The 22,839-nt window shown below is 39.6% G+C and overlaps 2 protein-coding genes across 3 annotated transcripts in view; one reads left to right on the forward strand and one right to left on the reverse strand.

The window, feature by feature from the left end:
• Window positions 1-71: 71 nt before the first annotated feature.
• Window positions 72-22,839, reverse strand: part of syn2b (synapsin IIb) — a 57,547-nt gene continuing 34,779 nt past the window's right edge. Inside the window, exons 4-13 of the mRNA XM_058631265.1 lie at window positions 21,572-21,728; window positions 20,733-20,822; window positions 10,045-10,107; window positions 9,768-9,910; window positions 8,965-9,039; window positions 8,316-8,418; window positions 7,000-7,176; window positions 6,596-6,662; window positions 1,921-2,743; window positions 72-1,568 (exon numbers count right to left, since the gene is read on the reverse strand). Of these exons, the coding sequence (XP_058487248.1) occupies window positions 1,415-1,568; window positions 1,921-2,743; window positions 6,596-6,662; window positions 7,000-7,176; window positions 8,316-8,418; window positions 8,965-9,039; window positions 9,768-9,910; window positions 10,045-10,107; window positions 20,733-20,822; window positions 21,572-21,728 (1,852 nt within the window). The 3' untranslated portion in view covers window positions 72-1,414. The remainder of the gene's footprint in view (window positions 1,569-1,920; window positions 2,744-6,595; window positions 6,663-6,999; window positions 7,177-8,315; window positions 8,419-8,964; window positions 9,040-9,767; window positions 9,911-10,044; window positions 10,108-20,732; window positions 20,823-21,571; window positions 21,729-22,839) is intronic.
• On the forward strand, window positions 10,989-19,788 carry LOC131460628 (metalloproteinase inhibitor 4-like). 2 transcript variants are annotated; one of them, XM_058631267.1, is made up of 6 exons: window positions 10,989-11,142; window positions 11,332-11,627; window positions 16,981-17,078; window positions 17,487-17,601; window positions 17,839-17,963; window positions 18,262-19,788. In XM_058631267.1, exons 2-6 carry the CDS (start codon window positions 11,489-11,491, stop codon window positions 18,457-18,459), a joined length of 675 nt encoding a protein of 224 aa, XP_058487250.1. In that variant the 5' UTR covers window positions 10,989-11,142; window positions 11,332-11,488; the 3' UTR covers window positions 18,460-19,788. The 2 variants fall into 2 exon arrangements, with proteins under 2 accessions (XP_058487250.1, XP_058487249.1); XM_058631266.1 differs by lacking the exon at window positions 10,989-11,142 and having other exon boundaries at window positions 11,201-11,627.

The raw sequence follows: 22,839 nt of genomic DNA on the forward strand, positions 1-22,839 counted from the left end.
TATATACATACATACATAATAAGACTGATTATAGTTGTCAGCATTATTATTTACTTAATTTTTTAGATTTATTTTGCTGTCATCGATATGCTTTTATTGTGAAGTATACATCGTTCCATGTCAAAACTAGCACTTTTACTTTGGAATTCTGTGAAATATCTCCATGAATATCTTAACCGAGGACATATTACGTTATAATTTTTAAGATCCTATTGCCAAATCTGCTCGATTTTCCTAGCCCCGCCCCCTCTTGACCAGACTAGAAGCTCATTGACCCCCAGGTCATTTCAGTTTGACACCCCCTGGTCTAAAATGTTACGAGACATCCCCAGAGTCCCGAACGCTCCAGAATCTACGAGAGCACAAATTGATCTTACCTCAGTGAGCTGACCAATTTTCAAAACTGTTGTTGTAAATGAATGAATTTCAAGCTGTAATGGACTCAGGTCTGCACAACTAACAAGCGAAGCTGTGAATAGCTCACAATAAGGCTACAACATCTAGAGAGAGAGAGAGAGAGGGGGGGGGGGGGGGAGAGAGAGAGATAGAGAGAGGCAACGGAGGGTAAAACTCAAACACTGATAGAGCTCCCTTCTGCTCCAAAAGTCACACCGAACCACTTGGAGGAGCCATGCATAACAACTGAGCACAGATGTACACACACACACACACACACACACACACATTATTTCCAACTCCCACAGACGACAATTAACTTTGGAGACAAAATAAAGGGGAGGAGGGGGGGGGCAGCAGTGACGAGCAGTAACCAAGGACCAGAGGCACAATGGCTGGATTTACACGAGAAGTCAAACGTTTTCACCTGATGGGAAAACCCATCAAATAATGTGATTATATTATATTATTTTATTTTTAAATGTGGATAAATCCAGCCACTGAGTGAAAGAGTTATGCCACTGACAGATGTGAAAAGTGCAACTCGATTTTTCAACATTGGCTTATGTGTTGATATTCATTTACTGTATAATATATATATCTATATATATATATATATATATGTTGTATGTACATTCCATTTGTAGTCATGAATAATATACTGTTAGTGTGTTTTTTTATAGGGTTTGCTCTGGGAAAAATAAAGATTTTTATTTCTTTTATACTCCAGTCAATCTGTTTCTATTCTATTTCAATGACGTAACTCCTTCGGTCCATTTGCTCTGGCACAGGATCAATTGCTGAACATCCCACCCGGCCGGCCTCACTGTTACTCACACAGAGGAGCCGAAGGTGGAGGAGCAGAGGGACTCGGACGGAGGGGGGAATACAGTACAGTTAACACACACATTTTTAATCTCAGACCGGTTCACATTTAATGTCAATCGAGTCGCTGGCCGAAGACGATACAGGGGCCAGGATTAATCAAAGAGGGCCTGACTATGGCTTCGGGCTGTATCTAGTCAGAGAAAAGGCTGGCGAAGGACTTTCGGAGATTGCGAATGGTCTCTGCCTTTGCCTCGTCTTGGCCGTCGCCTGCAGAGCTCGAGACCCCGCGGAAGAAAGAGGAGTCGCTGAAAGCGTTGAAGGCATTGGTCAGGGACTGGGACTTACTGGGAAGAGGGAGGAGATGAAAAAAAGGGAGGAGGAAGTACAATGGAGGGGAAGGAGTGAGGAGATAAAGGAGGTATAGGGGTAGGGGGAAAAGAGCGGTATATGAATATTAATAAAGTGACCGAGGAGCTTGGTGAGGAGCAAAGACACACAGGGAAATGTGTAAGAGGTCACACACGCAATATTTATGCAACAGTCCTTGAGAAACTTCATTTCAATTAGTTACCAACTTCACTATCAGAACAACTGTAATGTATCATGTTCTGGTTCTGCATCGTAAACATTTAATTATGGCCCACTGAACTGCACGCCTTTGCATTATCAACAGTGTGTTGATAAAATGGCTCTTACTTCAGCAGAGGATGGGTCTTTTGCCCTGAAGCTGGCTGTTCTTCCACAGCAGCGGGGGCCTCAGCAGGGGCCTCAGCAGGGACCTCAGCGGGGGCGGCAGCTGCTTCAGCTGCGTCAGACTCGGGGTTCTTGGCCTGGAGCTGAGCCTTAGCTGGAGACTGGCCGTGAGGTGGGGACTGGCTGGCTCTGACTGGGGACTGAACTTGTGCTGAGGAAGAGGCTGAGGCAGCGTCTGAGGCCTGAGTGGCTGCTTGGGGATCTGGCTGGGGTTTGGGGGAAGCTTTGGGAGGAGGCGGGGTTTGTGGCTTTGGCTGGATGTGAGGCTTTGAATTCCTGCGCACAGGTGGGATGGGCTTTGCAGGTGGTGTGGGTTTGGGGGGCAGCTCTTTGGGTTTGCCAGGAGCTGGTGACGGGGAGCCTTGAGGCTGGGGCTTGGGCTGCTCTATTGTAGGAGATTGGGTGGAGGAAGCGACTGGGGCTGGAGCGGAGGCTGCGGCTGCTGCTGATTTGGTTGAGGGAGAGCCTGGAGCTGCCACAGCCGCTGCTACTTTAGCTGGGGATGATGGTGAAGTTTTGGCTGGAGATGGGGTAGAGGAAGAATCTGGAGCGGACTTTGCCAGAGATGGGGCTCTTGTCATGGGGGGAGGCCTCGGCACAGGAGGTCTTGTGACTGACTGAGACTTTTGGACCGGGCCTGGCTTCTGAGTCTGAGCTGGTTTCTGAGCTGGACCTGGACCAGGTTTCTGGGCCTGATCGGGCTTTGGTACAGGTTCAGACACTTTCTTAACCGCCTCTGATGACGGGTCCACGCTCTTTGATTTCACTGGAGCAGCGGAGAGACGGAGATACACGAGGTTAGAACATCATCACAACGCCGTGCAAACACACTGAGGCAAGAAAAAAAAATAACAAAGCAAAAATACAAAAGAGGAATAAAACAAATATTGTTATTGTGTTAAATAAATTCAGCAGCACCTGTTGTTTTAGTGAAGCAGTTAGAAAACCAGACATATCACCAAAGACCAAAGCAGAACATGATAATGAGCTTAGGCTAAACATGCCCACTGAAATAATGACCTCTCACATTCATAAAACCCGACCAACTCATCTGTCATGAACAAGACTGAAGCAAAGCAGGCTCTGAATGTTTGTGGTGCAGTGTGGCCAGCAGGGGGCAGCAGATAAACAGTGAGTTACTCCTCAATAAAGCCCAAGTGTTAGTTGCTTGTGTGCACGCTGACTTATGTGACCATTAAGAGGGAGTGTGGAGGAGGTGTCGAGAGGAAAAGAGGAGGAGATGACAATCAACGGTAAACAACAACATGAGAGATGATACAACTGAAAGACACTGTCATTGCTATTATACTATTACACTAAAAACACAGGCAGGCAAATCAACTCATCATGCAGCACAAAACAAACAAGTGATTATACATGCCGAGTAGAAAATGACTAGCAGGGATGAGTTTCCAAAGGATAATAATTCCCTTTCCTGGCTGCAGGTTGCACATTAGAGTTGATTGTGTAAATGATGTTTTAAAGCCTCTTCTTAAAAGGCTTAATAATAAAGACTGTGTAGAAAGTGTAGATTCATTGTAGATATTTGTAAATCACAATGACAATAGATGATCTCATCATGAAAATTCATCCCATACATTCTTAGAGAGTCATTAACTTCAGGCAGCTAAATGGCCACAAGTCTTACGTTATTTTTTCAACGTTTGTCGGAACTCACGATGCATAGAAATCAAAGAAAATACCATTTGTACAAACATAATTTGTAAAGGGTGACACAGTAAATATTTGCTTGGACAGAAATCCTTGTTTTAATCTGATTGGAGTCGAGGTTTTGCTTCATTATTTGACAAATACTCAGACAACTGTTTCACCTGAGGAGGCACTTAAGAAGCCAATCGACTGGATCAAATCTTTGTAATAAATCTCTACTGACTACATTAGCTGTTCTGGATCCAAGCAAATAAGCAATCTTGTGAGACAGAAAAAGATTTTCACTTAAAAGAACTTTCAGGTCGTCAGTTGAAAGGGATTTTTTTTTATAAAGAAATTATGTATTTGATACCGTACTTTGTTTTGTCTCAGGAGTTGTGACACAGAATTATAAACAGTTGACTTGAAACCAAAGGCGACGCCAAGCCAAGTCATTCACAGAGCATTCAGATCTTGCAAATGAGGCTTTGTTTCATGACAGAAGGAAGTAAAAAAAACTTTCACCAATTTTCATCACAACGATACATAGAATTTCTTTTTTTTAAAAGACAGCCAAGCATTGCCCACAGAAACCCAGCTTAACTGGCCACAACTCAAATTACCACAATAGCAACAATAATAGGAGAAAGTTTAAGATGGAATAAACGTAAGACCATCCATTTATGCATAAGCTCATTTTTAAATTATTATCTATGAAAGGCCGGATTTCCGGATTTCCTTTCAAAGATAATACTTCTGATTTTCGGCATCTTCACATAGTAGGCACATGTTCATCGCGATACATAAAAAGCTGGCATTTCTGGGACAACCTGCAAAAACACCAAAAACACCACAGGTTTTTCTACACACACATGCAAAATTAAAAAAAAACATGATTACTAAACATGCAAACACACACACACACACACACACACTAAAAACTCCACTAATAATTACTTTGTTCACCGTGTTAAATACTGTTTAACAAGCGCTTTTAGTCGTTTTTTTCACATGTAGTTTTCACAACAATCAGCTCTGGGGGCACACATCACCGTGGTAACACAGAATTAAGCTATGGCTCTAGTTAAAGTCAGCACGCTGCTTAAGCTGCTCTGTCGTGTATATTTGATTCAGTCAAATGTTGATGAGAAACAAGGTCACTTAAAAATACTTAAAAAAGTACAGCAGACACCTTTTTCTATCGCTGTCCGCAGACTAATGCAGCGCTAATCCTCGTGTAATATCGTGTCTGATATCACAGCGACACTCTGCATTCTTTCCAAACAACAAAGTTAAGGATTGCAGATAAAGTGCTTTACCTTCCTCTTAATGGACTAGACTTATTTATTTTCTTGCCAGAAGTCAGATGGGGGGGTGAAATGAAACTGTTCAATACTAAAATCAACAGTCTACCTCTGTCCAAAAGTGATAAAAAATGTGCTCACCTTTTGTAGGTGGCTATGTTTACATGTGCGCATTTACTTCAATGTAATTATTTAAAGCATCCTGATTAGAAATTACAACTCCTCTGTTTGCGTGGAGGTTAAAATGAAGTAATGTGATTATAACGTGCAAATAAATGCATCAAGCAAGCAGTGTTCCTCGTCTTTTGACCATCAGGATGTTTTACACTACACTTAAAGTCATGATCTGAACAGCTGTATGAACACTGATCGGAATGACACTGGTGTGTTTACACGACGCACATGACAAGCGGTTTTAATATTTAATTGGTAGACAGGATATTCACTACTGCAACGTCATTCTTCCTAGTGAAAACTACAGTTACATATATCTGCAATTCTTTCATTTTTACTCATCAAAACGACGAGTAGAACCTGAAGTGCATGTAAATGATCTGTAATTATCGCTTTGACTAGTCGAAATGACGTCACATTTTATCTGTAATGGTAATTCCAGAGAGTCTGGATTAACTAATAACTGGGTGATTGAGTGTTAAAAAGGCTTTAGCTGTTAGCTTCTTTCCTCTCATCTAACTCCTGACAAGAAAATGATTACATTCAAAAATGTCCGCATGCGTCGCTAACTAATTTCCTTCAGATGACTGTTTAAGCGTCCGTTTCATCATAGCTATGGTGGCAGTAACCGGACGCTATAACTTCACTCCTCTCATCCTCTAATCCTCTCATCTGCGCTCTTGAAAAGAAAATGAGGAAGAGCATTTCCCTAAATATCAAAAATGTGTTCCTTCAGACGACAGCTTAAGGATCAAGTTTATAATAGCAATGACGGCAGTCTGGGATATAAAGTAGGGTTGCCAACCGTTCTGTAAGAAAATAAGGATTGTTCTTTATTATTGATAATCGAGTTAGAGCAAAACCATGACAGAAAAATAACCGATTAGTGCGACTTAATGAAGATTGCGCGATGTGTATGAGGGGGAAAATAACATCCTGCTTCTGTCTGTCATTCATTATTATCCAATAGAAAGTGGGCAGCACTTTTAAGTGGTCGTCCAACTCACTGTGAGTCCTGTGTATCGTAGCAACGGAGACACGGCGCGATGTAAAGGTAAAATGGTGGCAAAAAAAAAGCAGATTGCAAATGATTATATCGATTTTTAAACTCTTTTGCTTGATTACAAAGTTACATAGACAGAAATACTATTGCTAAACAGTGAAATTGTCAAAGTGAAATTGTGTAAAGTGCAACATATTCCTTATTTTCTTATCAAGAAGTTGGCAACCCTTATATAAAACTATGTTTACTAACAACATAGGACCTCAAACTACCATATTATGCTCACTAACTTTAAAATAAAATATCCCAGTGAATGTTTTCATTAATGGCAGTTTGATGCAAAAGGCATTTACTGTTTCAAATTCCAGGGTTTACGTTCAGACTTTTGAGAGTGAACTGGCCCACGGCTGATTCAGTGTTTCCTAGACATGCTTTGTGGCTGCAACAGCAGCACTTGTGTTACAATGGAGAGCAGGGTTCAGACAACCTTGAGACGGAGGGCGCTGGCCTGAGGTCCTGTTTGGATCTGCCACTCCTTCTTTGAGGGCAGCACTCTGGGAGAGAGAGACGATGGAAACACAGGGAGAAAGAAAAACAGAGAGAAAGAGAGAGAGAGAGACGGGGTAGAAAGGAAATCATGAGTAAACTCGATTTGTGCGAGAAGCAGCAGTGAAAGGTTACAACAAAATCTTTTCTCCCTTGGCATCAATAGCTTCAATTTTTAATAAGCAACACAGCTTGGAGAAATAGCGCATATTGTGTTCCCATGGTGAATTGAAGCGTGTGATTCATGAGCTATTATTACCATTAATTTGTGTTGTGACCCCAGTATAAACACACAAAAAAGCGTTTGTGTTTGGCAACGCGCTCAAGCGTGCTTTCAGCGTTTACCTGCTGAGGCTGCACAGTGGTCGGTTTCCCACTCTGAGGAGAGCGAGCGGGCGAGCGGGAAGCCGAGGACGACCGGGCGACCAGTGCCTGGTTCATTTTAGTGAGCACCACCTCAGAGATGAGCTGGCGGTCCTCGGCCTGGTGATCGCCGATTAACTGCATAGATGAACCCACAACCTGGACAAAGAGGGCACAAGCAGTAGATGAGGATATTTGGATGTTTTGATTGATATGTTTGTCATAGTGTGTCATAGCAGACGTATATTAAAGGATGGAAATGGTTTTCCGTACAGAAGAGGGGTTTAGTTCAGTGTTGTCAAACTATAAATGGTAAGATAATGATATACTTAGACAGATTGTCATTTCTAATGCTGTAATACCGTGTAAGAACCAATCATCATGTAAGTGCTTTGATATTTTGCTGCATCTCACAGGGCTAATGTAATAGAACGACACATTCACTTACACGCACACTGACAGAAATCCCTTTTTTAATTTCACTATCAAAATGCCTTATCATTGTAGCAGCCAGGCGGAATAAGAAGTGAGCAATCAACACAGTCAAGGTTTTATTTTGTTTGGTTATAAAATCTAGACTCTAAATCCATTTGCGATGCTGTCATTATTAGAGGTCAAAAATATTATAAGGTGAGATAGAGTATGATAATTAAAGTTTGATTTAATCAGGTGTGCAGTGTCACCAGGGTTTTTCCATTTTTTTTGTTTGCCTGAGCCTCCACAGCGTCCTGCCTATTTTAACCTGCTTATTCACTGCCAAAAGAAATGCCACTAGTTACTGTCGCTGCAACCAAGTTATGACCCTAGATAATGATGCTACATGTCCACTCCATAACCTGTCTCCTCAGATTCAGCTCTGTGTCATAGCGTCTGCATTTAAATCCTGCTGTGTCATTGTTTGTAGTTATAATATATTGATGCAGTCTTCTACTGGCTTACTCACCCCTACCTCCCCCCCTTACATCCACTTTCATCATGAATTCAAGACTCGAGGCTATAAACATGAATCCAGTGTGCTCAAAATGAGTAGACACAGACAAATACTCATATACAACAAATATGATGACGCCCATTAAGAAGAGCCACACTCGTACTCTCTGTTCAAGTTAAGTTAAATCGGTTTATTCCCAGATAAAGAAAAGTAGCCGTGCAAATGATGCTACACAAGATACATTTAAGAAAGTGCTCTAATGAACTCCTTCGAGTTGATGTCAGCAGTAAATGCAGACATTATCAGACAGCGTGGCATATGCACAGTGTTTGGTCATTTTCTTTTACACAGTGTGAGTTGTTCTCACCTCAGTAATGTAGTCATTACCGTCCTTGCCGCAGATGGCTTTAATGGCACAGATGTCCAGCCCTCCAAAGATCTCTGAACAGGTATCGACCCACAGCTTATACCTGTCACAGGGAAAGGGAAACATGATGATAGAGTACTGCACTGGGCCCCGAATAGCATTCCTAAACTGTTCACTGGAAAAAGCTGAAGAATAAGTGGACTTTTCTACACAACAAACAGTATTTGACACTTAAACCTGTAGGAGCTGTTTGCTTATTTTTCGCATGTACAGTATGTGTTGCAGCTGTTCTGTGGACATGTTCTAGCAGAGAAAGCAGAGGTGTAGCGTGTATCATTAAAAGAAGCTGTGATACATAATTGGTAGCTCAGTAATTGATGCTAATGTCCATGATTACAGCTCCTGTGACAGGTCGGAAAATGAATGAATGGAAAACAAATTATATTTTAGATTTCAACCCTGTAGTCACTGAAATGAATTCCCCTTCCTTTCTATGTTTACAAATTGTTTAATGTGTCATCAGCCCACAAAAAAAAAAAACCTCTGTGTTTTTACTAATTTGAGTGAACAAATCTGCAACTGTGACATCACAAAATAATACGTGACACCAGGGCAGCCGGAGCGTCACTAACGAGGAATCATCGCTCACTTGTCAGTCATGGCTACTTGCTCCAACATGGCAGATCCTGTGTTGCTCTTCCAATTACCGGAGATTGATGTTCGCCTAGGAAACAAGAGGAAATTGCACATTGAATTATTGGAGACAACTTTCAAATGAGGCCACACGGTTGGCGTAGTGCTTAGCATTGTAGCCTATGCAGAAAAAAGAACAAGGTTCACAACTCAGTTGGAATAAGGGCCTTTCATGTTCTCCTCGTGTGTGCGTGGGGTTTTCTCTGGGTTCTCCAGTTTCCTCCCACAGTCTAAATTGGAGACTAAATTGACTGTAGATGTGAATGTGAGAGGGAATAATTGTTTGTCTCTGTGTGGCTCTGCGATGGACTGGTGATCTACGCCGCCTTTTGCCCCGATGTCAGCTAGGATTGGAGAATAAAGCAGTAGACGATGAATGAATGAATTAGCTTTCAAATTATCTGCAGAGACAGAACTGGACAATGTTTCAGCTCAACTCCAACATGAACGAAATTTAGGTCAAAAGCCAGTGACCGACATTAGGAAGCAAACATAGGCTGATTAGCTGGCCGGTCACCACATTGTCTTTTTTTAAAAGGCGAGAGCTACAGGTTAACACAAAACAAATGCACATTTACACACAATAAAAAGCATAAATATCAAAAGAGATCTTCAACTGCAGGTTGTCTGCACATTACTGTTCCTATGCCTACTTATACTTTTATATGTGCATACAGTTGAGTACAGAAATGAACATGATGCAATAAATGACAAAAATAATGTTCCCTGAACCGAGCTAACAACCACGAACACACTTACATGTATGCTTTGTAGTCAATGCCGATCTTCTGGACCCTGATGTCGTACTTGGCGTCTATAAATGGCTCTGTGGTGCAGTAGGTCTTGGTGATGGCGACCACACTTGCAATGTCCTGGAAATCATTTATATTGTCCACTTTGACCTGTAGAGGAATAGTAAAGAACAAAACACTAGTTACTGAATGTTAAAGTAGGCGGCGCAACTGTTCCGGGTCAAACTTTTCATGCATTCACACGATCAGCGTAGCATGTATAGTGTATAAAGTCATTAAATTACCTTTCCCATTCCAGAGTGGGCATGTCCAATCTTCACCACCACTGGGAAGCTCGGTGTTGTGATCTGAAACGAAACAGAATAATTCAATCATAAGTAATGACGACAACTATAAACACAAAATCAAACTTCACCCATGTTTACCTGCATTTCTACACAGAAAGAATGTGTAGATTGTTTTATTCGCCATTATTTATGAAGTGTGGTCTTGAACCAGTGCTACATTAGCATGTAAAGGAATTTAGAATCCAAGATTTTAATGTTTAGTTCATTTAAATTTGCACATATGGATCTTCTACAGGACGGAGAGAACGCAAAATATGTAATGTCCCTAAAAAACAGCTGTCAGGCAAGTGTGCTGGAGATAAACAAACAGATGTGAACAGATAGAAATGTACCTTCAATTTACAGATAACACAAAATAATGTAGACGCTGGAAAATTACAGAACATTTTTGAGATGTGTAAAAGAATCTCGTAAAGAGCACTGTGGCCTTTCATGTGGTGGTTTGGAACCAACACTAGAAATCCTTGTTAAATTGTTAAAATACAGAACTGATAAAGTGAATTTGAAATGCCTGTCTTTCTTTTAAATCGATGTTTGTATTAATAATCCTGTTTTGTTCTTATTTAGGTGGCACCAAAGACTATTTTCCGCATTGTGGACAATAAAGTCTAACCTATTTGTATAGCACTATTCATACACAGGGCAACTCAGCGTGCTTTACAAAGGCATAGAAATACATTTGGAAAATCACAGAATAAAAGCAAGACATTACAAGACAAGAATGAATTGATAAGTAAGATGATTATTTAAGAATTTAAATAATAATGTTTTCAGGCCTGATTTAAATGAGCCGACAGTCTGAGCAGACCTCAGCTAACCTAATCTAACCTAACCTAACCTAACCTTCAAAACCAGCCTCTAGACGGAGAGAGAGAGAGAGAGAACATCATAAAAGGGCAGCAGAGGAGGCAAAGGATGTGTAGTTTTCTTTCCTGTGTTCAAGGAGGCTGTCCCTAAATTGTTGAGTACATAACAGGCTCCCTGTGTGCGACCCTCTCAGCATTCAAGACCAGAGTGAGAGGCGATCCAACTATTGTAAGTTTCTCTGTGTGTTGTCAGAGAGAGAGAGACAGAGAGAGAGAGAGAGAGAGAGAGAGAGAGAGAGAGAGAGAGAGAGAGAGAGAGGGGAGGGAATGGCAGCAGCCTAATCTTCATGTTATTTCCTCCAGCTTGAATTCAGACGAGTATTTTCATGTCATTAAAAAAAACCATTTCTATCCACAGCTGCCGTTCAGTTCAACAGAGGTCATCTTACTACTTCAACTCTAGCGTCGCATCTGCAACTCCCCCCCCACCCTCTTAACGGGAACTTAACGGGACCAGAAGAGGCTGCTGAGAATTCATCGAGCAGTGAAGCTGGTCAGAGGCAGCCAGACTTGTTATGGCCATGTCCCGGGAGCGGAGTGCGTGTCTGGGGCTCTGGGTGCTTCTTCTGCTTGGTGCAGGATTAGAGGAAGCAGTAGAGGGATGTAGCTGCCACCCAGCACACCCACAGCAGTTATTCTGCAGCGCCGAAATAGGTAAGTTATTAACAGGATGTAATAATGTCTTGGGGCTGACTCGGGTAAAAGTTAAAAATATAATAATTCAGGTTATTCAGGCTGTGAATGCAGTTGCCAGAAAGTGTGTGGTAAAAATATTACAAAGTAAACCTATGGATTGAGACAGTTTTTTTCTGGTATCTGATTAATTATTGTGGTTTTCTTTCAAATGATATGAATAGAAAGTATCAGTAGAGTGCAAAATAAAAAATCAAAGATATTAAAACAGTAAAAGGACTGGATCATTGATGAATATCTGTTTTTTTTATTAATAATACAGTTAAAAAGACCAAAAACACACGTAACCTTGGTGCTCACTTCTTTATCTTACACTTTAGTTTTCTTATTTATAAAATAGGCAATGTCTTGCATATAAAAACAAACTAAAAAACAAAGTGGCCTGCTTTCTATCTGTCTGTGTGTCCGGCTGTCTGCCTGTCTCTCTGTCCCCCCTCCCGTCCCCCCCATCATCCACTTCTTTCTTGTCTAAGCACAGGCCAAAACCAACACTCTGCTCTGACTTTGAGCACTTGGCTCCAGACTGTGGAAAGCTGGTGTATGTGGTCCTGTCAAAGGTTACACTCCAGCAGGGGGAGAGTGCAAGAGAGGGACGGCGTAAAAAGAAGAAATTGCTTTGATTTAAATCTCATTTTCGAATTGGTCTTCGTCTCACTTCAGATTTTTTCGAAAGCATCCGCTCCTTCAACATGCTTTGTGGCATGTGGCTTAAAAGAAAAAAGAAAAAAATGGAAGCTGAGACCTGTTTTTCAAAACCTCCATTACCCCAGTTAGATCTGGGTTATGGGAACACAACGGCCTATTTAGGGCAATGTTTTTTAGGACAGTATCACATGCTCAGTCTCATGAATGAGATGCAAGTTTGATTATTCTATTTTCTTCAATGAGATTTTCGGAGAGCGAGAATGAGTTTCATTGCAAAGAAATTAGATGTACTGGTCTCTACTGAACAACTATTATGACACCATAATTTATACAGCAACGAGACACAGCAGATCAGTCAATCTCTGGATTAGAGCTTGGATTAGAACAAGTGACAGTGAGGTTGTAATAATGACAACAGACACCATATATGAGGCCTTTAACCTCCAGAAATGCAGAAGTAAAAGACCTATAAGTGTAATTTATATAGAGTAAAAAATAATGTAATAAATTAATTTGCATTTATTTAGCATTTTTAAGTAGTTTACAACCTAATTAACCCTGCTTTTTCCATTACTATGCTAAAACGTATATACAGAGGCTATAAGAATGTCCATTTTTCAGCACAATCTATAGGCAACCAGATGTTTTTCACCAACTATGTAAACACACCTACACAAAATTAGCCAAAATTGTTTTAAAATTGGATTGAATTTGGAAAATTTGGAAATATGTCCCAGTCCCAAAGTTCGCTTTATGAACAAAAACAAACAAAACACAATCAACACTACTCCCAAAAATATGCAATATAAAATGAATCATAACTTTGACTCAACAACACATAAGAAGACAAAAAAATGCATTTTGCAAAGCCTGAAGGTGTGACCTATAAACACACACACGCCCCCTAGGATGTCCATATAAGGAGTTGTGTATTATTCCTACAGCAATTTACCAAGGGTGCGTGTGCGGCACAGATCCATGCCACGTGAGCACGAATGGTTAATAACTTCCAAAGACGGGATAAAATTAAAAATCTGAGACCACAGTCACTGCTTGAGCTCACTTTATGTTACTTTCATTAATATTTGTCCTCATACTCAAATACTTTCCTTTTGTAACACAGTAAAGCAGACATCTCATGACCGTCATATCCGCTGTTGCACGTCCAAACAAGTGTATGTCAAAACTAAATAAGTGATCTTAAATTGTCCAATGTCATACTATACTAAAGTTAACATAACAGCTAGTTCTACTCTAATTTAAATGAGGTACAACAAGTTATGCTTTTGACTGATTTCGACAACAAAATCAGTTGTGCTTGGTTAGAAGAGACAAGCTGTATTTTGTTTACCTCTGTGCAAAACCAATAACCCAAAAGCTGCTGACAGTTTCATGTAGTAAAACACTCGTATATAATGTCAATATAAACTCCTGTAAAAATCATCAGAAGTTCGGTCGGTTAATTGTTGCTGGTAAGACGCAACATTTCAAATGTATTTTTTCAATGAACGAATCTCAGAAAACTTCTCATTTGGTGGTTTCACTGTCCCGGTTGTCTTATTGACTGGTGGTGGCCTCTCGTTGACCTGACAGTGTTGTCAGAGTTGTTGAGTCGCTTGAATAAAGCTGTACATCTGAGTAATATCCCATCTGGACAAACCTTGGACGATTCCCTCACCGTGGGCGCGTATTTCAGATTGTGTGTGAGTGCGTGCATGTGTGCTGGACAGAGGCCAGGCCATGCCAACACAGTCTAATCCATCTCTCTCTTTCTTTCCCTCGGTCTTCCTACTTCATTTCCATGTCTATAGGCTTGGTCTAATGGGCTGCATACTAACAATATCAGTGTGAAAGCCCGCTGACAGTCCAGCTTTGTGAGCATGACAAGGGTGCCGATTCATCTGGGAGGGGGGAAGTTACTTACTACATCAGTTCTCATGGTACAAGTTTGCAATATTTCTTTGGTTATGTAGCTGCGAGGCACATGTACGGTCACTTTGGCTGTGCGGACATGCCTGTCTTGATTCCCGTTTGTTGCACAGATGCAGCACTGGAAGTGAGTAGGTAAATGAACCTGATCAGTTCAAAAAGATGTCTACTATGTTGGGGGTAAACATTTGTGAGAATCTGACTCAGTTGTAACATGTAACCAAAATGTCATCCAAAGTGCACAACCTATACTCAGTTATCATTCAGAGCTTTTCCAGGTTCAAAGTTTGCATTAATAAATGATTAAATAATGAAAAAGACAATTTCATACTTGGCTAGTTGGCTACAGCAACCTCTGTTATGTTGCTCTCTTACAGGTTGCAGTGATACTATTTAATAAACCAACACTGAGTACTGTTTAACCATCGGCACATCACTTGTTATTAACAGGTTACCCGATTGGCTCAGATAATTTAACGTAATCTATTTAGAGACGTACGTGTCATCTCGTCACATGACATGCACACCAAAATACTGACATGTAAGCAAAGGGAGCAATAATATGATTGGAAAAATCGTGAAGCCAGTTCATGTGAGTTTGGTTTAGCACCAAAAAAGTGAAAGCAGGAGGCTCTGACTATGTATTAGCAGAATTACTACTGGTGTTGAAACTAAATGAGCTTATTGTTTATTGATGATAAGGGCTAATACTTCTACAGCCTAATATTACTTTTTTTAAATTAGTTTTTGAAGTGTAACACAGTCTGCAGAGTACTTTCAAACTGCAGCTGTGAAATTTTTTTTACATTTCCATGTGAAAAAACACAAAATGGCACCTAAAAAAATAGTAATAACAAGTAAAAATTGTACTCATTAAGCAAAGCCCTGTACAAATTCAACCATGCCTTTTTCTTATCCTACGAATGAATCAAAGAAAGCATTAATCCTTTTGCATGAAATTTCCACGTCACACCTACATGTGTGTTGTTTATAGGCAGCTGTGTCCTTCAGAGGTCAGACATAATAGCAAAATAAAGTATTATAGAACTACTCACTAACTACATTACAGTGTATACTGTATTTATGCTGTTGTAAGTAAACCATGCCTTATTCATCCACATTCACTTTCTTTTATTTGTAGCACTGCCTTTCCCTCGTATGGTGTGTTCAACAAACAAACTGGAGGAAAAAAAAGAAGAAAAAAAAGTCTCTTCTTTTTCCTCCTGAACCAATTTCACAGACCACGCTGAGCTCCTCCTCCTCTTACCAGCACACAAAACCGTGGTGTAGTTATGTGATGAGTGGGGAGCAAAAACAAGGGGGTGGTTTTCTTAGCTGTATGAGAGGGTGAGTGGGTTAGAAGAGGAGGGGGTGCCAGGTCACACGTTCTCTCCCTCTCATTAATCCTGTAGCTTTACTCTTTTTCTTTCATGGCAACAAGGTCACGAGCAAAATATCTGTCTCTCTACTGTTTCTCTGTCCGTGTTTCTTCGTCTTGCAAGAAAGGAAATGACAAGACAGGATGTAGAGATTATAATAATATTCCTTATGTGGGTTATAATGTGGTAATATTTTGTCATTTCCGTAGTTACCCTGACTTCATAAGTACAGTATGTTGTGTAATACTTTGCTTTTCCGAGTATTAATGCAGCTGTGTGACTGAGGCTGAAAGGCAGCGATACCAGTGATCTTATTATGTCTGATTTATTCAGCTGCAGCGGAGTATATAGAATAAAAACAGATCCGTTTCGGTGACAACGATGATAATAATAATAATGTTTGATTTAGCTCTGTGTTGACATATTATTCTGTGGCCTGGATAAATAAAAATACTATAAAGTCAGTAATATTTTGATGATAATGAATCTCTTAAGGAGACTTGCCATCCTGTTGAGAACCACAGACCAATTACCCGGCAGTTTTACCCTTGTACTTGATTTACAGTGTGGGATAAAATTTTGTGATGATCACTTTGGCTCGGCTTTAGTAAGCGGGAATGTCACGTGTGTGTTTGTGTGTGTGTGTACTTGTATTTGTTACCTCAGTAGGAGATTCTCTGCAATGAACACTGGCCTTGTCTGTATAAGTTGACCAGAGGAGATCAATTTTGAGGCTCTGGTTAAAGTCACGGCGAAGATGTGACGTGTGGTTAGGGTTATGGTCAGGGTTAGGCACTAACCGGTTGTGGTTAAGGGTTAGGGATAATGGGTTGTTTTTGTTTCGCCTGGAATGGAATTCAATGCAGTGTCCTGCATGTATGTGTGTGTGTTTGTTCAGTTAATGGGAGTGTGCTAGCAGTGAGCTACTTGTCATTCCATGTGGGTTTTGATTTCACCGAGAGGAGAGGGGGACACATCCTGTATCACTAGTGAGAGGAGCTGCTAATCTATTGGTCATCTATCTATCTATCTATGTATCTATGTATGTATGTATGTATGTATGTATGTATGTATGTATGTATCTATCTATCTATGTATCTATGTATGTATGTATCTATATATCTATGTATCTATGTATGTATTTATCTATATATCTATGTATCTATGTATCTATCTATCGATCTATCTACCTTTGTTAGGAACTAGGGAGAAGATAAAACCTGCCAGTAACCATAAATCAGAATGTTCTCTATTGTCTCTGGGGTGTAATTCACCTTCCTATCTTGTCTCGCCGCTTGCTTTACACTTGTTATATCAATCAATTTTGATGCTACCTTCTTCTATGTTGTTTTTTTTGGCAGTGATCAGGGCAAAAATCTCTGGAGAGAAGATTGTGTCACCTAGCAACAGCTCCTCACCTTACATGAAGATGATCCAGTATGAAATCAAAATGATCAAGGTGGGATCCCAGGACAGCAGTAGACGCCGGTGCAGTCATACATCACTCTTTTCTGTTTAGGCTGTGTTGTGTGTGTGTGTGTGTATAGCAGTAAATATGCAGGGTTTTGCCTGAATGACATGACTCGACAAGTAATGGATTCAACTTCGTAAATATCCAAAATCATGTTGGATGGATGAGAGCAAACACAGACAAAAACCTCGACCTGAACTTAAACCATTCTACATTTGGGAGTGGATTTAATATCAGTTTATGACTGCGGCATTAAAAGTCTCATAAACGTTGTTCTAGTCCAATCGTTACTCAAGGCTACATTGCTGCCACATTACTGTATACCTTGATATATTTTCTCTTTTTCTTGCAACTCAACCCCGCACTTATTTGTCTGTGTATTTCTTGGTTTTTCAGATGTTCAAAGGTTTTGACAAGGCCAAGGACATCCAGTATGTGTACACTCCAGTCTTCTCCTCACTGTGTGGAGTCAAACTGGACTCCAACAATAAAGCAGGGTATCTTCTTTCAGGTATAGTTACGTAACAGACCGTCCAACAAGAGAGGCTGTTTAGAGGCAGGAACAGGACGCTTCACCTCAAAGGCTTATTTAAAGGAACAGCTTCACTTCCTGTTGGTGTTTTACTGCACCTTTTATTTAAATCTATACAAAAATGCAAGACATACCAGCTATCTTCTCATGTAATTGACAATTGAACCAAAATTCTAGTCCCTAAGATTTGTATAATGCTTTGTTGTCTCAAATCAGGGAGCATGTGGAGCGATGGGAGGATTTCTATTGGCCAATGTGACTTGGTCGAAACGTGGGACAACTTATCACTGTCACAGAAAAAGAATCTCAACTACAGATACCAGATGGGCTGCGAATGCAGGGTGAGTAAGGACCGTTTCATCTTTTTTTTTTTATACACTTCTTCATACATATTTATTTCTCCTCCCTTTTCGCCAATCAGTCTTGGAAAATCCACATGCGGAACAAAGTAGCTGAGCCGCTGAAGCACAAAGATCTTCTCATCATCTCGAAACTCTTGCTCTGAGACAGATTAAGTGTCTTCTGATGTTCACACCAGCTCCAACTCCTTGTCACGGCTCACAGGAGGCCGATTTTGGAATTAAATAATAAGATGTGCGAACGAGTAAGAGAATAAATCAAATACTCTTCTCTCCTCAGATCAACACGTGTTACACAGTGCCGTGTGCATCCACAGGAGACAACGAGTGCTTGTGGACTGACTGGCTGTTGGATAACAGCCTTAACGGGGAGCAGGCTCGGCAGTACGCCTGCATCCGACGCTCTGACACGACCTGTAGCTGGTACCGGGGTGGACCTCCACCTGAGAAAGACTTCCTGGACATAACTGATCCCTGACCTACACATATGACCCCAGCGACGACTTCCCTGTAACTCAGATGTAATGTCTTCAATTAAACAAAATTGGCTGATTTATTTTACATTCAAAGGGAGCTTAAATCACCACTGAGCCTCTTTTAGCAGAGGCCAGGTGGATTCTACAACAAGGCTAGGACAGGTTTTCAGCAGTCCTCTGAGTCACTTCCTCGCTCTTACACACAGCTCATTTCCCTTGCTGTTTGCCACAGAAAAACAATAAGACCATCCACTGCTGATTAATAAATAAATGTCTCATCTCCGAGGGTCTGTCAGTAAAAATTGAGAACCTCATTTTTTCTTTGCATGGCTTATAAAACGTTATGTAGCACTTTAGGCTCTACCTTCACTGAAGGAATGTAAGGAAGTTGGACAATTACTGTATAAAAACCCCATACATTACATCTTTACAAATCGTATCTGCATAGATTATGCAGGTAGACTGCAGCAGTGGCATTTTTATCATCAAATAACTGTTCAATGCAAATGAAACTGCTCTGTACATATACATAGACAGGGCAACACTGTAAATTCCCCTGACCACACATGACCATAATGCTTGTCCTAAAAAAATCACAGTAGTTTGAGTTCTTGAATATCTGAGACTGTAAATATTGTACTTTAGTGAGATTAAACATTTAAAAAGCAAAGTAGATTTTGTCTTACGGTATATAATTTTTTTTTATCTAGTGATGTTTAGTTCCCTTCATGTGCAAAAAAGAAAATCTAATCCAGACCTTTAACAACAACAACAACAGCACTGCCATCTGTACGTATAAGTCCCTTTAAAAACAAATGATGTAACAGGACAAGGTTCAATTCACTCTTTTTGCTTCCTAAGAACAGGAAGTGGTTTAAGTCCCACAGCAGATAGCAACATTGGCACCAGACTTTAACAAACAAAGAGAGATAACTCTTCATAAATGACCTGTAATTAATGATTGACAGGGATGCAAACTAGGGGGGATAATAGACAAAACTCACATTAAAAAATTCCTCCAGTTGCAAAAAGATTGTACTTAACAATCTCAAATTGCACCACATGGTTGTTTATTCTAGTTTTGCTGAAACAGCAGTAAACACTGAACACAAACATTAATGTATGGCTAATAAGAGACGAGGAAGTAATACTTTTACAACATGAACTCTCCCCGTTAACCACAGATTATTTCATTTTTCTTTAACTGCTGAAATGTTATAACCAAGGCTAATAGTGTAATCAGTGTTAACAGTGTAATTGCACATGCTTGTGAAGTTGAGCCACTTTAGCTACAGAGAAACATCACTTATGATGTAGTTTAAATGAACGCTTGCAACCACATTATGGCGCTCCAGAAGGAACACCGTAGTTGTATCGGAACGACCGTGTGCCAGTTTTTCCTGTTAGAAGTCGTTATATTCTACACAAGCTTTATGTTTTAATATAATCGAACAGCAGTTGCAGCAGCTGTAAAGAGCAGCAAACGCATCAATTGTTCTCTCCATCCTCTGTCCTTCCCTCCGACACTTTTTTTCGTCCACGTCACGAGTTTGCATCCCTGGATTTAAGTGCTATTTTAATCACCGTTATTGAATATAATGATTAAAAAAAAAAGGAACGTAACAACCCCAAATCTGAATTGATCCCTGTCTTCTTGATGAATTACTTCGTTAAAGTCATACAGATTAAAATGCATTATTTATTTTTTGTGCATTGGTCAGTATGTCAAATTACATATTGGGTCATAATCAATGATAAAATAGTTTTGTGATTGTGTTTTTCCAAACATTCCATGACTGATCTGATCATAATGTGTTAAAACTGTATGGCTTTAGTAAAGTGCTATCAAACTATTTCATGTTTTTTTTTTTTATATTGAGCAAATTGTTTGGGTTTGTATTTATGTCTCTGTTTCTGTCTAAATAGAGTTTTCTATTTCCATGTACCAAAAAATATTGTATATAAAATGTCTCAACGGGATGAGGAGTGTCACCGACTCTTATTTCTTTTCATTTATTGACAAAGACGACAGCTTATATTTCTCAAAATATTAATGCCATTAGTTATTTTGGTAGCACTGTTGTGTTAAAATACCTCAGGGCATTTGAGACATTGAAATATGAGAATAGAATAGATAAGAATCGAATGGAAACTAACTTGCCAAGAGAAAAAATAGCAAAACTACTGAATATACAGTACAACAGCATATTCTGTGTTGCTGAAAATCTGACATGTATACTCTGCTGTGTGAAAACAAAAATGAAAATATTCTCACCATGTCTTTGTAGTTGGGGTAGAAAGTCTGATCAATGAGAGGGAACTTATCTGAGCCAAGCCTCTTCTGATTATTGATCAGCTGAGAAAACTGCAGAAAAGAACACGCAGAGAGACAAACAGAGCAAAAAAATGAATTTACTGCCCGTGAATCAAGGCGACAGAATGAACGTAACCTGCTTTAGATCAGTGGCCAATAAGCTGCCAGCACAGTTTTAATGGCTGATAAAGATTTGACCTGACTGCGACAGAGTATGTGTGTGTTTGTGTGTGATAGACTGACAGAGAGAGAGACAGTTTAATAAAACAAAAATTGCACATGTTTTGTTTTCATAGGATAACTGCATGTATCCATATGATCACTCAGTAAAATATCATTGATATCGTGTATAAAAACTGTGATAATCGTTAGGATTAAGCACTGGAATTAATGTGTATGCAATTGAATGCATAATATTCATCATTTAAATGGTAAATTGCATAAAATGTTAATATGGTAGCCCTCCATATTATTCTCTACCCTTCAGGTAGCTCTCAGTCTCAAAAAGGTTGGTGACCCCTGCTTTAGACCATGTAATAAACTATTAAAGAATTGGGTGTGTATTGACACTGCTACTGAGTGGTGTTTTCTTTAGTGTATGTATAATAATATCAATGTTACTGTGTTTTAATTGTGCTTGTATGCATGTATGCTTGTAAGCAAATTACAACGATGCTCCAAACGATCTTTAAAACCATTAAAAACATTGTTGCACACATCCGCTGCAGGCCCCAGTCACAATAAAACACTGTGTGGATTTTAGCATTTTGTTCATTAGTCGAGCTGAAAACTCTGCTTACGGCCCAAGGTTTGTCACATAGATTGTAGATGGAGTCCAGAGAGTTGACCGAGGGGACGCCGGCGTACTGCAGACCGATGATCAGGTTCCTGAAGTCCTCGTTCTGGGCCATGCTGAAGGCGTGCTGACGCACCAACACAAAGTCAGGCCTGAAAGACCTGGTGTGAGATAAAATAAAGTAAGTTTTATTGAATTGCAATAACCCTCATACTGTCAAATCAGAGTAATAATACCATCAAAATGAATAATTCGCAGCTGCTTTTAGACATTCTCCACTTATACTGTATGTGATTATCATAGTCTTGTGACCATCTCTCATTATAGTTATTTTTATTGTTATGGCTGTGATTGTGACACAGGTAAGGAAATAACTATGTAGTTAGTTATTAATTTTTCAGCTGTTTTAATGACGATTTATCTGTGTTGATTCTCATTCATCCAGGTCGTCGTTATCCAAAACACATTTCACCTCCTTTTTTTAGGTTAAAATTACTAAAACTGGACAGTGGAAACAACATACTAACCCTAACCCTAATAATATATAATCATCTGTGCAACTGGATTTGCCAAAAATGGGTTGCCAAGTCACATGAGAGAGGAATTCTGTTTATTCTTAGATGCTAAACACATGAATCTGGTGGTACCTGAAGCCTGAAGTGGGTAATTAACCTAACACTTGTTTTCTCATTATGTATAATTAAACTGTCATAACTACTTACACTGTACAACTTTACCATTTATCATTTTCCAGCATCATTGAGACTGAAGCAGAAGATCAGAAAGTACATTTAATAAAATAATATATAATATCACTATTTCACCCCCTTAAACACACCTGGACACATTTTTGTGTTTTTGGTTTTTAATTTCTACAATATTTTATCCTTTTTTCATGCATATTTTTACAAATTTATGCCAGGTTGTGCATTTTTTAACATTTTAACATGAAGTAAAACACTCACACTAACACACCTACGCACAAAAATGTGCTCATTGAAACCCATGACAAAAACTTTTAAATTTTTATTTTAGTGCTCTAGGTGTGTTAACGTGAGCATGTTATGATAAATAAATACAAAACACAACTCATATTAATAAAATAAATGTTTCTGCTAACCTTTCACATATACCAGGCTGCAAAAATCAAACCAAATGTAATCCAGTTTGCATGAAATACATTTTGTTTGCACACTTTTATTATTATATAGAAAAATTGAGACCTGGAACTGATTGATGACTTGATGTATGACTTGATGTGAATTATTATAA

Source organism: Solea solea, chromosome 6 (assembly GCF_958295425.1).
Source record: "Solea solea chromosome 6, fSolSol10.1, whole genome shotgun sequence".
NCBI classification, from domain to species: domain Eukaryota; kingdom Metazoa; phylum Chordata; class Actinopteri; order Pleuronectiformes; family Soleidae; genus Solea; species Solea solea.

Bases quoted from the DNA above. Each gene is read 5' to 3' on its own strand.
- LOC131460628 (XM_058631267.1), top strand. From the start codon at position 11,489: ATGGCCATGTCCCGGGAGCGGAGTGCGTGTCTGGGGCTCTGGGTGCTT. The intron at 11,628-16,980 runs GTAAGTTATTAA...TTTTTTTGGCAG, and splicing joins ATTCTGCAGCGCCGAAATAG to TGATCAGGGCAAAAATCTCT. The intron at 17,964-18,261 runs GTGAGTAAGGAC...TTCTCTCCTCAG, and splicing joins AGATGGGCTGCGAATGCAGG to ATCAACACGTGTTACACAGT.